At 43.7% G+C, this 16,117-nt stretch overlaps 1 protein-coding gene across 2 annotated transcripts in view; it reads right to left on the bottom strand.

Annotated features, from left to right (window-relative positions):
• Positions 1-16,117, bottom strand: part of AOAH (acyloxyacyl hydrolase) — a 76,499-nt gene that overhangs the window by 43,054 nt on the left and 17,328 nt on the right. For both annotated transcript variants that reach the window (XM_042042853.1, XM_042042852.1), the window contains exons 4-6: positions 14,518-14,578; positions 13,318-13,417; positions 5,328-5,387 (exon numbers count right to left, since the gene is read on the bottom strand). In XM_042042853.1, coding sequence (XP_041898787.1) covers positions 5,328-5,387; positions 13,318-13,417; positions 14,518-14,578 — 221 coding nt within the window. The remainder of the gene's footprint in view (positions 1-5,327; positions 5,388-13,317; positions 13,418-14,517; positions 14,579-16,117) is intronic.

The raw sequence follows: 16,117 nt of genomic DNA, 5'->3' as shown, positions 1-16,117 counted from the left end.
TTAGTTCACAGAGGTAGTGTAGCTTGGGATATTCAGTGTCAGTGAATTACAGAGCTAAACCATGTATTTTCCGCCTAGAAACATAAAAAAGCTCCAGTGATGACAACAAGGATGCTACATGCATCCTTGGATTTAGATGTGACACAGCAGTCAAGGATTAAGGCTAAGCATTTTACAAACCAATTTTTCTTGTTTACAAAGACCTGTAAAACCCAAAAAGGAAGGAAGAGGTTCCTGTAAAGCTGTCTTCTCTCATGCAAACAATTTTTTTTTCATTCTTTGTAAAAATTACTGTTCTCATGTTCAATAGGCATGGTGGCATTTGACACGGTGCAAAACTAGTGAAAGCCACACACTGTGAGCCATGAGTCTGGTTTCTACATGCCAAATGTCAGGAACAACTCCAAGAAGAGAAGAAATGGGAGGATCCAGACTGTGCATAGAATTCCTTTGATTTTATTAAATGAGATTTCTACCTGGAAATCTAGATTTTATCTTGGCCAAACCTGTAAGATGTAGAAGACAGCTGCTGCTAGAAAAACTCTCTCAACATTAGTAGCCCATAGTCATGGGCCAATCCAGTTGATGTTCCAGGTAGCCAGGAAGCTTCAGCAGCTGGGAGAGACCTTCCTAATGAATTGTGTTGCATTGGCAATTAATGCCACAAACACGCAGCTCATGTGGCTTCACTGTAAGTTCAGTTGGTCTTGAAACACTGAGGGTGCTCAAGTGGTCTCTCACTGCAGAGGGCTAACTGGTGCACAGCCTCACTGGCTGTATTCACTGAGGCTACACTTACCATGTAAATATGGAGAAGAGGAGCAGAAGGGCACACTCATAACTTTATGCAAACAAGGGTAACTGTTTATACAGACACAGCACTGTCCTTGGACCAACTGCCTTGTGTTACATACTTTATATACACAGAAAAAAAAAGAGTAAGGTAGTCCTCAACCTAATGATATTACAACCCATGCCCAACGGGAAACAGAAGGTAAAGTTTGGGTACAGCTCAGGAGAGGCCAGTGGAAGGTTATTACACACCACGTGGGTTCATAACCCCAGTGTATAAAGCTCTGAGTGACAAAGGAGAACTTTGAGGCAGCACAGCAAGGCAGTGAGGTCAAGGAGCATAGGGCATTGCCTTGCAGCTCCAGGGAAGGTGTTTGCTTGGACAGATATCAAGGGGAGATGGAGATAAGGGTCTCCCACTGCCCAGAGCAGGAGGTTAGGCACAGCAATATGCCACAGCCAGGATCTCAGTGTGGAGAGGAGGACTGGGATAGTGGAGAGGGGACAGAACCCATAGTACAAAGATTGCAGCCAACGTTTGTGCTGGTGGCTGAAGTGACCAAGCACCAAGATGAAGATGAAAAGGAGTGGTACCCTTTTCAGCCATCACTGAAACAGAGGAGGATAGATCTGCAGTGGAGGTAGAGCTGTAACAGTGCACTTTCTAAAGGACGCAAAAGTGAAATCAGGGAGAAAAGAAAAAGGAACATCAGGGAGACAAGAAATCTGAAAAAAAGCCACCAATTAACTTTCTTCAGCTCTGTCCAACACACTCAAATGACAAAGCTTTAGCCACACTGGCTTGGAGGGAGAGGAGGTACTGGTGAAATGAAAGGAGAAACCAGAACACAACCACAGAAGTGCAGAGAAATAGCCAAAAGCAGCTGGGGAGTAGAGCCTTTCCTTAAGGCTGAAAGGCCAACTTGGTCCCACTGCTGCACCTCCAGTTGCCCTGTGCTCTTCCCCATCCCTCTGCACCTCTGTATTCAAGCTGTTGGCTGCGTTGGGGCTGTGTCCTGCAGCATGGCTGGGACACAGGCCCCCTTTTTGCTCTTTGTGCATGGTCAGGTGGGAAGAGAGTGTGAGAGGTGCACAGACAGGACGCCAGCTTTTCTCAAAGAGATTTGCAAACCTATTTACACTTCCTGGAAAGAGGAAAGAAATCACTTCGCCACCCTTGCCCCCCCCATCCTGTAGGACTAATCCTGCCAACAGAAGCACCAGAGGCTCTTTAAGCCTTCCACCAGGCTAAGATTTGCAGGGTCTTCATCGGAGCTGTCAGCTTTTCACTTCAGCCTAAGTCACAGTATGCAAAGCCTCTGAAGTTAAGGCACCTGGAGCCAAAACCGCATCAGAAAGACAAACTACAGGGCTTGCAAGAAATAAATACATAAATAAAACCTCCTTTTATTCTGCTCACAGACTGCACTAAAAGTTTACCCTTTGCTGTAAGCTTAATAAAATCTTTCCTGCCTTTTACTCAGCTAGTCATTTGAGGATTTTTGCTGACTGGATCTCTGTTGGTTTCAAAGAAAGATTATTCTGCAGTCCCAAAGACTTCCTAACTTTGGTAGGAATGGTTGCATGATGATGGCCTGGCAGTGGTGTGGGTGTTGCTGAAGACCAGCTGCAGCAGCATTCCAAAGCCCAGCAGCCTCTGGCTCCCCAGCCTACGTATTCCTGCAGCAGGTGGGACAGTGGGATCTGGAGGTGCTGCTTTAGCTCTGTTTGGGGTTGTGCAGGAGAGTGGCTCATCTGCTCTTTGAGGGTGTCCTAGGCTACTCTCAAAAGGAATACAGGTATAAAAAAAGAGGGAATCTTTGTGTGAGCAGGCACTTTTGTGTCCTTCCCAGCAGAGACAGGCTATGATTGCAGCATGAGTTGTTATGAGAAGATGGTCTACTTGCCCCTGTATAACATAAGTGGGTGGGCAGGAGATCACCTTATGCCCTCATCTACCTGTTAATTCCATTTGGGCTCGCTCCATGGCTTCCCACTTGTCCCACTGCCAGGCTGTGACTTGCAGGGACCTCATAGACACAACAGGATTGTCCAAATGATGCCTGTTCTCATTAAATGTTACAGCCAGAACTCTAATCACAATTCTTTCATTGCTATTGCTATTGCCCCTTAGTATCTTCTCCACCCACAAGAAAAGTTAATGCTAGAGGTGCTCACAGAGATTGATAACACTAATATCCTATTAATTGCCTGTTAACATTCCCTAATGACATTTCTGTAATTATTTTAATTGGTGTTGCTAAAAAGAATAACAATGAGCCCCTAATGCTTGTTGGTGTTTGGTTTAAGCCAGTGCCTTACAGATGGCTCACTCCTTTTAATGAATGGAGACTTTTATTAGAATTTTTTGGAGTTGTAGTCGCTTTCATTGCATCTCTCTATCTGGTGAATACCTTTTCTTTTTCCCAAACTCACAATGATCCTAAGAAATTCCAAGTAAATGTGAAATCCTGGGATCCAGATGGATCTCCCATTCTCATTACAACAGCCATAATCACATTTCTTTTTTTATGCACAGTCACACACAGCTGCCAAGCCAAGATGGGGACAGTTAACTTGCAAGAACTTCAGAAGGCTTTCCCCAAACATGCAATGGAGCAAAAGCAATGAAAAGAGCAGATATGGGAAGAAAGAACAGATCTAATTTGATGTTTTGGTCTAGCATGAGCCAGAGCATGAAAGAGGCCAGATGAATGTTTTTCTTTCTTCACTGACATGGAAGCAGGGATGTGCTACCACTGATGGGGTGTTTCTGGATCCTCACCCACACATTCAGCCACGTAACCTTCTCCCCAAGCAGTTAGAGCACCTCCACTCTCACTGACATGTATCTGCCTGTGCAGGTAACACACCATGATTTGGAGCCTTGAGACTGGGCAGGTGATTTCCTTACTATTTCATCACAGACTGCTGCTCTGGGATACATGGCTTATGCAAGTATGATTCTCACTGGGCTCCCTCCTAGAGATTCTCCTTTGTGTTTCTTACTGTGTTGTTTTTCTGGATCTGAAAATAACTTCAGTCTTAGTGAAGGGGAAATTGCAAGCTAAGTAATGCCTCTAGAAATGTTGCTATTTTCAACTTTCCAGGTTGAAAATAAGTTTCAGCCAGGGTCATTACAGGAAGCACACTAGGAATAATTGCAGGAGAAGCCTGAGCAAGCATATCATACGTGTTTTAATTTGAGCTGACCTCGCGTTGTGCAGGAATATAAAATAATAAAAAATACACTGAAATGCAACTGTGACCTTTCTGCTTCCAGTCTGCTTGTCCTTCCTGCTGGTAAATGGGCAGCTAGGAGCAGGAAAGGGCCAAGGGTCAATGGAGATTGAGAGAGCTATTGGGGCATTGAGCAGCTTTGAGGACACGGGAGAGCAGAGGCAAAATAGGAGAGCCTATTGCACCCAGCAAATGATGCCCACCATGGCACCCTACCCAGGAGAGCCTGCAAGGGTGTGGCACCCACAAGAAACTGGGATGTGGCTGGCCATGTGTGAAACTCAGCCCAGTATGCCAAGGGTACAGTATGTGCAAAGGAATTGTGTCCCAAGGGGCAGCCTCCCCACACTGGTCCCTCTCCAGCCCCATGCCTGCACCCCATCTCCAGCTCACAGAGAGGACCTGCTTGACTCAGAGCATCTTGTTACAGGTGTTAACACAGGGACTTGCTCCTGAGAAAGAGGAATAAAAATTTCATGTATTTGAGCAGAAATTCCAGGCCATCAGTAGCACAGCACCGAATAGGAAGGAAAATGAATAAGAGATCCTGCTGGTTGCAGGGATCTGTGGGAGCTGAGGCCCATCTCTCCAGTGCTTTGTTTATTTCCCTGGCTTGGCAATTTAGCAATTGCCCAAAGGCTAATCAGGCACCTCAATTTTCCCTTTTGTGAGCAGCATCATAGTAAGGATTCAGGGAGAAGCAATATCAAGAATTTCTTCACAAACAGTTAAAAGCCTTTCCTCTGCATTAAGTGCCTGAAAACAAGGACTGCACTGACTCACCTAAGTGAACCTAGCAGAATAAAAGCTGCCCTTCCCTTCTCTGCTACTCTTCAGAGATCCTCTACAAATCCAAAAACTGTTGGAGGCAGAAAGATTTCAAATCCAAGTTTTCAAATTTTAGAGGCAAAGGCAGCATCTCACAAATACAGGAAAAACACGCAGAATTTGCATTCAGGCCGTTGCTTGAGTTTCAGACAGCCCCAAAGCACAGTCACTCTGCTCTGAGGCAGTGGGTCAGTTCATGAGGCACCCACCTACATACAGCTACAAGGTAGCTGCATTTTTCATTATTTTTTTTAACGCTCTCCCCATACTTTCCTATTTTTTCTCTATTTCTCCCTCTCCTTCTTCCAGTGTCACCTGATAGAGCAGATCCTGTATCAAGTGGGAGTGAGTCAGCATTCCGTTCAATGCTGATCAGGAGGATTCAGAGTCAGATAAAACAAACAAGGACTCATTCCTGATAAAATGCCAGTACAGCGTAAAACACCCTAATGCCATCTATTTCTTACCAGGTCCTTGGAAGTCTTCATAATTCTTTTTGCTTTTCTTATTGCAGTATTTAGTCCCACCTAGGAGAGCAAGAACAAAATGAAAAACAACCAAATCAGCCTCATAGTATCCTACCGACTTTTCTCCCCATTTCCTACCATTTTTTTTCTATTTTAATATCAGTCACAGCACAGACATGATGTATGAGTCCACAAAGTCTTCATCAGTTACTTTTTATTGGACTAACAATCAATTATCCAGTCACCTTCTATGAAACTCCAGTTGCAAGAGTTCATTTATTTTGCTCCAGGGCATCATTTATTTTCCAAGGAAAAGTCCAGATCAGCTGAAGAGCTGAAATTCATATCCTGACTGCACAGCCTGAGCTGCAGAGGACATACTTCTCTAGTGACTCCTCCTGAAGGAAAGCTCATCCATTAGAAGACTAAAAGAGGGTATAACTCATGTAATGTCAGTCTGACTTGCTGTGGAAGGGTACAGCGGAAATATTTGCTTTTGCATGGATAAGGGTTATACTCAGCTGAGGTTCTTCCCAGCAGGGGAACCTGGCATGCAGGGAGGTACAAAGCAGGGAATAGTTTGGAAGGAAAATCTCCTGCTTAGGATCTAGGAAGGTTAGCTTTTTATTCTGGAAATACCTTCCCTGGAGGCCAAGCTCTTGCTGAGAGTGGCAAGATAGTTTTTCTGTTGGGTGCATACCAACTTGTGCTGAAGAGGCATTTTGGGATACCTCCATAATGTGGATACTTATACCTACGTAGAAAGAAAGAGTAGGAGAACTATTCCAAGAAAAGATCTTGGAGAGGCATCATCAGGTTGGCCATCATAAGGCCACAGGTTACAAATAAGTCAGCTACCAGTGATACACAAAAAATTCCTGAAATCCCTTTGCACACAAGCTCTTTAAAGGAGCAGGGGAAATTTTGTGCAAGGGGCACCATCCACGAGTGTGAGGGACAGCCAAGGACCAGCTCTGCTGGCAGCAGGAGGACAGATGTGCCATGTGTGCTGCGGCAAGGCTGTGGTCAAGTGCACCCTGACGGCTGCTTTGCCATGGCCAGGAACTGCCAAACACTGCCATGGCCCTGCTCTCCAGGCCTTGCTCAAGGCTCTGCCATTGCAGAAACCTCAACAAATACATTTTTGTGGCCCATGAGATCCACAGCCCTGGGTGCTGCCTGCCTAAATGTTGAGGCATAGGCAACAGGCAGGGGATGTTTCTGCACCGTGCTATTAAGTGTTGACCTCGGCCTTCAGAAATTTGTCTTGTATCACAGCCCAGAAAGATCACACTGCTCCTCCTGCCACAAGGACTCTTCCCAGTCATGGAGATGAGGAGATGCCCCAGATATGCTCATGCAGTCTGAAATATTTAACAACTGTTTAACAACTCTGATGAACAGCACTTTCTAAATTCGGCCACATTTTTCCGTAAGAAAGGAAGTTCTCACAACTTCAATTTAGGAAAAAAAAAAGAGAAGAGACAGTCAGAGGAGTCTGGGAGGGTCAGCGTAACACCAATGTGCTCCCTCCTGCTGCTCCATTTTCAATTCAGGACAATATTCTTGTATCTCAGTGATGACAATTCCCATATGTTGTGCTGCATTTATTAGGCCACTTTTGAAAACAGCCATATCTGTGAGGAAGTACTTATGTGATGACCTCTGTCCTTCCCTTCAGCATGAGGAAGGCTGACAGCACTACCTGTTTGCTCTCTTTCAGCAGGAATAACTACTTATGTTCTGTAGGCTTTGAGAACTGGCAAAAAAACCCCAACCCTAAAATAAAAAAGGATATAAAAATAAATTATTTTTGAAAATGGTTCAAATGGGAAAAAAAAATCTAGACTATCACAAACATGTCAGCATGTTTCTGCTCAAAATTGTTAGTGGGGACAAACTGTTCTGTCTGAAAATGACCTGCTATCAGTCCCTCCTCCAGCCCAGCCTAAGGACATTACTGCCAGCCTAACATCAACTGGGTCTGAGGGCTCTGAGGTAAAGTCAGCACAAATTCATATATATTTATCTGGATAGAGCTACAGGAACTCAGCAAGGGGGAAAATAGGTATGCTTCAGCAAGTGCTATTATTACAGCATTTGGAAAAAAAAAAGTCCCTCGTGTGATGGCACCTTACTGAACAGCAGCATGCCAGCTTAGAATATTAAAGCAGATTTAATTTTTATTTAAAGTAATCATTGCCAACATTTTTGTGCTGGGGATAAAACTTAGCATGTCATTATAATTGATTTAGGAAGTGATCAAAGCAAATTAATTAACCATGATATCCAAGGGTCAAAAATTTATGGTGAACAACACAAAGGGATACGGACGAATAAGCATGAGCAGCAAGCAACACAGACTTCTAAATTGCTGGGATTTAGTATATGTGTCACATTAATATACGTATATGTTTAATTCATGGTGTCTATAATCTTCTAAAAATCAGGGTATGTGACAAATAGATGAGAGAAGCTAGCAATGAGCCAAGACATTGTTTTCTAGTTTCTTCCCCCTGGGCATCTGCTGTCCCCAAAACCAATCATGCATCTTCCATTTGCCATAGTTGTGTTGTACAATACCAGCTGCTGTCATTTCTGCAATAAAATTACTTGACAGGCAGATGTGAAAAATGGCTTGAAATTGAGTATAATAGAAGGAAAATTCCCAGAGAGGTAGGACTTATCAATCCTTTTCTGCTGGGCAGGGTAGGAGAGACCTTTCTTGCTCACAGCAGCAGCACATGAGAAATGCAGCAGCCCATGAGAAACAGCTACAGGAATATTGCACTTGGAGCGCAGAAAAAAAGGGAGGAAAGGCTGGATTGGCCTTGCATGTAGAAAATCCTCTCTCTGAAGCACTACAGTTGATACCTTCTCTCACTTCACAATTTACTTCAGCCAAGACTCCAGGCTGGGCTGCGGAAGACTGGCAGCTGAAACATCCATGGGGAAGAAAACACTCCTGGTTTCACGGGTCACCTGTAATCCCTGGCTGACACCAGCACGTCAAGCCTGCCACCGAAGGCTATACTGCCCATACAACCCCTCCTGCTGCATCTTGGCTAGCAAGGAGCCTCCTCTCTTTCCCACAGCATGAGAACACCACCAAGGAGGGTTCAGCAACTGATGGATGAGTTCCTGGGGAGCAGCCAGCACCATCCACCCCAACTGGAGCAGCCCTGCTGCCCTGTGCGCACAAGATATCCAACCATGGATGGGGCTGAGGGTGGGGCATCACTGCTTTTTCATTCACTGCTTTCTTTCAGTGTTCTCCACAGAGACCATGCATTCCCAGTAATGATTTATTTTTTGGCAAACAGATGTATTTCTCATTGTAAACAAATGCACGAACCAACTCTCTCTCATTTATCATCCTTGTTAGCCAGCTTTTTCCCAGGAGACCGGATATTTACAAAACATTTCAAGTTTCCCTTCTAACTCATTGTCATCATCCTTTAACCAAGAGTACCAAGATAGCAAAATTCTGCAAAGCTTGTCTAATAGTACAGATAAAAGTGGGATTTGTTCACGAGCAACACTTCCTTGTCCTCACAGTTGTCTGCCACCCTCCCACACCAAATATCTCTGTGGCCGTGGGTCACCCAATACTTGTTTTCTTGTCCTTCTGCCTGAGACAGCTTCTACATTGGCATGGCACAGCTGCACACACCACCCTGCAAACCCTATGCCACCCTACTTCCCTTGGATTTATGTGGTGGAATGTTGGGGTTGTGTGATTTGACTTTTTGGGGCTGTTTGCGTTTTCGATTTAGGTAGGGTTTATTTTATTTTATTTTCTGCCAGTGAAGTGGAGCAGAGGAAATGCAGAGAAACAAGTAAAAGAGGAGGAACTAGTGCTCAAACTGTGCCTTCTGCTATTACCTGTCTGCTATTACCTGTAGTTTCTTCAGGGCTTTGTTCTGGCTGCAGCAGAAAAAACTGACACTTCAGCAGATCTTACGGGTTTCCAAAAACAAAGGCTAAAAGGAGGGCATCTTGCTCCACAGGACCTAGTCTGCCTCCCAGATGCTTGTTTCACAGCTTGTGGTCTCAAAAGAAGGAAACAGGTCCCAGTCACAAGGCCTACCTTTGACTGGAAACCTGCTCTTAATCAGGAACGCAGAAGTACTCCCACCCTGGAGTTTGGTTCTGTCTCATCTCCCAGGAAGAAGCTCACATTTTTACAGAGAAAGACAAATGAGAGAAAACAGCAGGAGTATTTTTATTTTACTAAACCCCAAAAGATTTCTTTTTTCTACCCAGAATTGGTTGGCTCCTACTTTGTCAAACAGCATGCGGCCACAGTAATGTCCATGAAGGATGTGGCTTCTGCTTTCTACAAAGTCAGTGAAAAGACCTGATAGAGAGTACATGAATGAGCAAGAATGCCTGTGGCAGTGATGCTTATTTTGGCAAGATAAAATGGTAAGAACATAAATATGTATATTTTTACTGATGTAAAATGGCTTCCACGAAAATCCTATTGATGGAGATTAAGCCAAAATATGCAGCCAAAAGGTCTCTGATAATCTGGAGCAGAAAAGTGATGGGAAGCAGAATAGGCACCCTGAAAGGCATAAAGAAGGAGTACAAACTGCTTCCAACACAGACTGTTTTAGCCATTGCTAGAGCATGACCACAGTGCTGAAGTCGAGCCATTATTCTAGCCCCAAAAAAATCAACTAAAGTATTGCCATTTAACCAAACAGGCCAGCTGGCTTAAAACAATCTAGAGACAAGCTGATATTAATCTTCTGCAAATCTATTTGTTCCCAGGGCCAGAAAGGAAACTTGGTAGGCAGTGCCTAAAACCCGTCACCCTATTTCAGCCCTTTTCACTCACTAGAGGAACATCCCTGCATTACACAACCTAGTGCAGAAAGTCCTCCAACATATGAGCTGATAAACATTTTGGCTAAAACATTATCCTGTCATCCTAAACCAGCTATCTTGGATGCCTGTACTCCTGTCAGTGTTTTGGAGTGATGCTGCAGCCCATATTAGAATATCTGCTGTTGATGTGGCTTAAACCACAAAGCATATTACAGCAGCTTCAGATACCGTCCAGTTTTCAGCCAGCTTTAGTAAGCCTTCACTTTTGATGTGCCCTATTAGTTTGTCTCATTACTTGAACGAGTCCCCAGTGTTGCCACCCTCATACTAAAGGGCAGAGGAGAACCTCTGCTCTGCTCTACAAGCCACTGGTGGCAAGAAGAGGCTCACAGGACCCATTACAAGGGACATCATTTCACATGGTCATGCCGGTGATCCAGGAGCTGCAAGGGCCCCTTCCAATCTTCCCCGGCAACATCAGAGGTCTGCTCCTGAAACTGCCTCCCAGCAGACCAGCCCACCTTGGCCAAGCCCCAGCAACAGGGGGCTGCCCTTGCCCAGGCTGGATGTCCTCCAGCTCTATGCTGAGAACACTGAGCTCCATGAGAACGGAGTAACATTTTTTATTCATAATTAGAGCAAAGTCTTCCAGAATAATCATGGAGTGCTAATAGCTCCAGGCAGCTTGGCAAAAAAAATAATAATTTGGGCTAATTTGTCAGAGACCAGGGAAGTATGTAAAATGATGCATGTATTATTTAAATGGATTGCAGTGTCTCTATTACGTAGATAGTTTGAAAGGCCTCTGAAGCAGGGGCTCTTCCTCCCTCAAAACACAACAACCACTAAAGCAACATTGCACAAACAGAAAAAAATAAACTAATGGTGAAAAAAGCAGAGACATGTTGATATATTCCACCTTAAAGGCAATTAAAACCTTTGACGTTATACTGCCTTCCAAGGACAGGTAATGCTATTTCTTTCATTCCCTTTGCCAGTACAAATATGATACTAATTCTGGGAAAATGGGCATCCAAAATTCTAAATGAGTAAGTGAAGTACCTGAAAATCAATAGAGTTGAACAGAACAGTCATTAGTATTAGAGTCTTGTTCAAACACTCAGCAGGGGACTGCGCCAACATTTGCAGACTCATAAAACCAAAGTGATCAATCAAATTACAAACTAAAGAAGCAAATGTGAGGTAAACTGCATTTTATGCACCTGTGTCTCTGATTGTATATTAATTTTTTTCACCCATAATTCATTTTTACTCAGTCTGGCTTGTCACAGAGTTACTGTGGGCAATTTATCAGCCACTTGAGCATGAATTCTAAGCACTGCTCTTCTCCTCCCATCTCCTCATGCTCTCTCAGGGCACGAGGAGAGCCAAAAGGAAGGGCAGAGTCAGTGTAAAAAACTGTTTTGTTGGTAGAGTTCCCTTACTCCTGATGAGAAACAAAAGCCTTGACAGAAAGGGATTTAAGTACCATTTGGAAGGGAAGAGGGTTTGCTTGAACCACTCACTCAGACAGTCTCCAGGCCATGCAAAAAAGATTCCAAATTTTGTCAAAAAGCCCAACCCAAAACTCCAGCACATTCAGCTGTTTTCCTTGCGGACAGTGCACTCACTGAAGCTGTCGCTGGAGGTGGAAGGAGTCAACACCTTGGTTCTACACCTGATCTGGGAGATAGGTAAGAGCTCACAAAGATGTGACAGCAACCCACTAGTGGCATCCTTTCCCCTCTGTCTGATCAACCGAGCATTTCAACACAGGTGTTCTAATTTCTTCACAGGAGCCGCCTTGATTTAAACAGCCCCTCTCTCCAGACACCTAACTCCCTGTGCAGCCATGGAGAATCCATCCCTCTCTTTAAGTGCAGTTCATTGCCTGCATCCCCTTTGACTTCAAGAGGTGCCTTGCACTTCTGACACCCAGTTCAAGATGGGGGATCTTGATGAAACCTGTTTGACGACGTTTGGACACCTGTTTGATTAAGTTTAGGCAATATTCTGGTTGAGTTAGTGTGGACCCCTTCTGCTGCTTGCACTCATCTTCTTTCACCCCTGTGTAGCTGCACACCCATAGATAGATCTCTGTGTTGACGTATCCTGGAGCATAGACTCACACCTGCTATAAACCAAGCATTACTGTCATTCTTGGAAGGCAGGTGTTTCTCCAGACCTTAATATTGGCAGAACTAAATCCATCTTGGATATGGACCGCAGGCCATTGAAGCCCATAAAAAGATTATCCGATTTCAATGATTGCTGGACTAGATCCTGTGTGAAACATCTCATGCAGACTTTCAGAAATCAAACATGCCTTTCTCCATCCAGATGCAGAGAAAAAGGTTTCCAAAAATAGATGCTGAAGTGAATGGCTTGCTTTTCAACACTGCCAAACAACCCCCACACTCACGAGTTTTAGTGTGACTGGAGATACACGATGGCCGGGAAGGAAAAAATTACTCACAACCAAAAGAATCCCAAAACAAACAGCACGTTTAGACACCTATGCAGATATGTATATGTTTGAGTATAGCAAAGGTCTAGGATGTGCAATCAAGGACATGCAAGTGTTGTAGCAAGTAACTGTATATCAAAGAAACAGTGGTAATTAAATATGTTTTCAGCCTGTGGCAAAAGATAATGCACATTAGCTTAAACCTCTTGCACTGCAGACTAATCCAAGTCAAATAGCCCTGCATTTGCAGCAGGTAACTTATGCCCACGCAGGCTTTCACAGCAGATCAGGCAATGTGGGGATCACTTGTCGTGCTGTGGTAACGTGGTGGCATAGATGAACCTCAGCTAAGTATCTGCTTTGGGGTTATCGTACTGCTGACCAATAAAGTCTGAAGAAAGGGGTATTTTTTTTTCCCTACTCTTCTTCTCTGACCCAGACTGGTACTTGAGAATTTGGCCCTGTGACTCCCACGCTTCCTCAACCCAGTTGATGATGGTCCACACAGCTAATGTGTGTTAGGCACCTTTTGTTCAAACAGATATTTTCTAGGAGTGTCCGTGCTCTAAATGTTGAAATTTATTTCCTAGACAATGCATGTGCTGTGGAAGCCTCTGAACTGCTCAGTTCCAGCTTGAAGGACATTCCACAACCAGTAGTTTCAAGAAAAGTGGGAAACCAACTCACCTTTGGAGGAGAGTAGAGATGACAAAGCGGTTGTCCTGGATCCTGTTTACACAGCCTCAAGGAATGGCAAACCACATCGGCATTCATTTCCCTGTCTATGCTGAATGAAATGGTGCATAAACAAAGACTATTATGTTTTTCTGGGCTCTTGAAAGTAGAAGCTATTTCCATGGGAAACTAAATCTTCCCAACACCACACAATAATCTCAGCTCACTTCACCGTGGCCCATAACCGCTGCTCAGTACTGCGTTGGGTTCTAATGATTTTCTGCCACGACATCCTACTCAGCATTTGAAATTGGAACCCAGGATGATGAAAAAGGACTGTGCTTTACATACAGCACCTGAATCAAATGCATTATAACTATTCTGGTTTTTTAATCAATCATAAGCCTGACAAAGATTTAAAGGTTAAAGTTAATGCATATGCAATTTGGCACATATGAATGTTCAATCATTAACTCAACAAAATAACCAGAAATCCTTCAAAGATTCTTAACCTTTAACCACCAAGCATGAGTGCTAGGATTGTTTCTTTCTTTTTGGGACATACCTCTGGGCTAATCAGGAATTAAATTAAAATGTTTGATTATATCACTTCTTAGCCCTGTAAGCACTTTGCAGTCCCTTGGCTAGTTTTAAAAACAAAAACAAAAGCCCTGGGGAAGAAGAAGGTCTAGTAAAAGCTCTGTTAATTAAACTAAGAACTTTCAAAGAGGAATAAAATGACCTACATTTTATTTTTTTAATCACTTAGATTAAATAGTAGGCTTCCCCAAGAGTGCACATCAAGGTCGGGGCTGAGAGCATGCAGGGGCTGACAATTAGAAAGCCTGATTAAAGGTAGAATGGAAAGCAAGAGCCAAGCAACAAGAGTGTGATTTTATAGAACCTGTCTCTCACACACGGGTTATTCAAATTCCTCCCTCAGTCAAATGAGCTGAATTTCAAAAGGTAATTGCATCAGGTGGGCCTGATCTGAGATTTAAATGGAATATCAAGATGGTTACCAGTGGCAGCCTGTGTTTATTCACTCAGGAATAGCTGTGCCAAATGCCAAACCAGAATCACTTTGAAGCATCTCTGCTTTAAAAATAATGTGATTTTAGGAGTGAAATCCCTCCACTTCAACCTGATAGCATATCTGTACATATCAAGAGCAAGCAAAGCAAAAATCTGAGAGGACACAGCAATACTTACAGTTCAGCTATGTGTGGTCCATAAAGTTCAGCAAGCACGTAACAGAAACCTTGCAGTTTTTCTAGAAAACATAGTTTTTTATTTTAAGTAATTGAGCATGGTGAAACTTGTTTTACAGCACTCAAAATACAGCAGCATTAGGCTCATTAAGGTGAATGCTGATTTACCTTAGGGGAAAGCATGTGAATCTCTGACCTCCGTGTAGTACCAGAGAATGGGAAAACCTGAATTTCTAATCTTGTCTAAAACCCTTCTGGCTTTAGGTAAGTTACATGATTAAAAAGAATAACTAGATTTTGTTAATTTTTCTGAGTATAGAATAATGGAAAAGTCAAAAGAAATTGTGCATGCCAGAGCATCTTCTAAGCAGTTTAAACAAACATCTCAGTAGGTTTGAAAGAAAAAAGAAAACAAACACATAAATCAAAGAACAGAAAGTGATGTTGGGCTTGATGCTACTCCTAGAACTGTCTGGGAGCATCTGGGGGCTTGTGGAGTTAAGAGAATATGTTTTGTGTAGAGCACGAGTTGTGCAGGAGTAATTGCATTCAAAGAAATAGTTGACACCTTTCATTTGGCTTCCTTTCACAGTCTACAGCCATGTGCCTTTTTGGGATGCTGGCTCAGGTGATTTCCTTAATATGTATGAAGCATGTCCTCGATACAACAGTTCATCAGTGATTTCTTTAAGGTACTGTTGTAAAAAAACAGGTGATCCACGTGCCTGAGCAAAGACACTGAGGGAAAGATTGGGGGTTTGAATACAAGCAGGGCAATGATGTGACAGTTCCTATGAAGGTAAACTGCCTGTTTCTTGGCCTGAACGGACTAGAGCTGGTTAACCATGCACATATCCTGCAAAGGAGATGTCAGGCCTTGCTCCAGCAGGGGTGGTGCTGTGAAATGTCAGAAGAGACAGGTTCACACAAGTGCCGTGACAACAACAAACTTGCAGCTCCTCAAATTCCTTAGAGCTGTCGTATTCTCTTGCACCTCCATTACCCAGACAGATCTGTACTTGAGGAAGAAAGCACAGAATATTCTCATCCTTCATCTTTCCCGGAGAAAAGCCATGGAAACACCCAAAGCAGTCACTTCCCCTCCAACTTTGGGCTGACTATTCCATTTTAACCAGCATCAGGCTGGATATGCCTAGGGCTGGGGGGCTACTACATACAGGGTGGGTAGTTCTGCTGTGTGGAGGGTACAAACCCTCGTGGCAGTGACTCCATTGGTAGGCATGGGTGTGCTCCTGCTCCCACAGCTGCTCTCCTGCCAGGACTGCAGGCATCTTGGCTGGCAACCTGCACCTGAGAAAGGAGGACTGGCACCAGGAAGGCATATCAGGGAATTAAGAGAGTTTTCCCAACACCCTCCTACTCATGCTGTTGCAGGCAACTTCTGTAATGACAGTAGCTGATTTTTCTTATCCCATGACAAGTGTTTTATTTCAACCAAGTTATTAGCTTCATTTCTTTGCCTCCTTTGCCACATAACTCCTTACTATTGGCTCTTTAGAAGCAATCTGCAAATAAAAATTGGTCTCCTGACTAGAATTAGATTTTATTCTTGTTCACCTAAAATGAAAGATGTCGCAGAC

Source organism: Corvus kubaryi, unplaced genomic scaffold (genome assembly GCF_017639235.1).
Source record: "Corvus kubaryi isolate FWS band 111438036 unplaced genomic scaffold, C.kubaryi_AGA036_p1.0 37398, whole genome shotgun sequence".
Classification (NCBI taxonomy): domain Eukaryota; kingdom Metazoa; phylum Chordata; class Aves; order Passeriformes; family Corvidae; genus Corvus; species Corvus kubaryi.
Note: the sequence above shows the minus strand (reverse complement) of the source record. Positions and strands in the feature narration are given on the sequence as shown.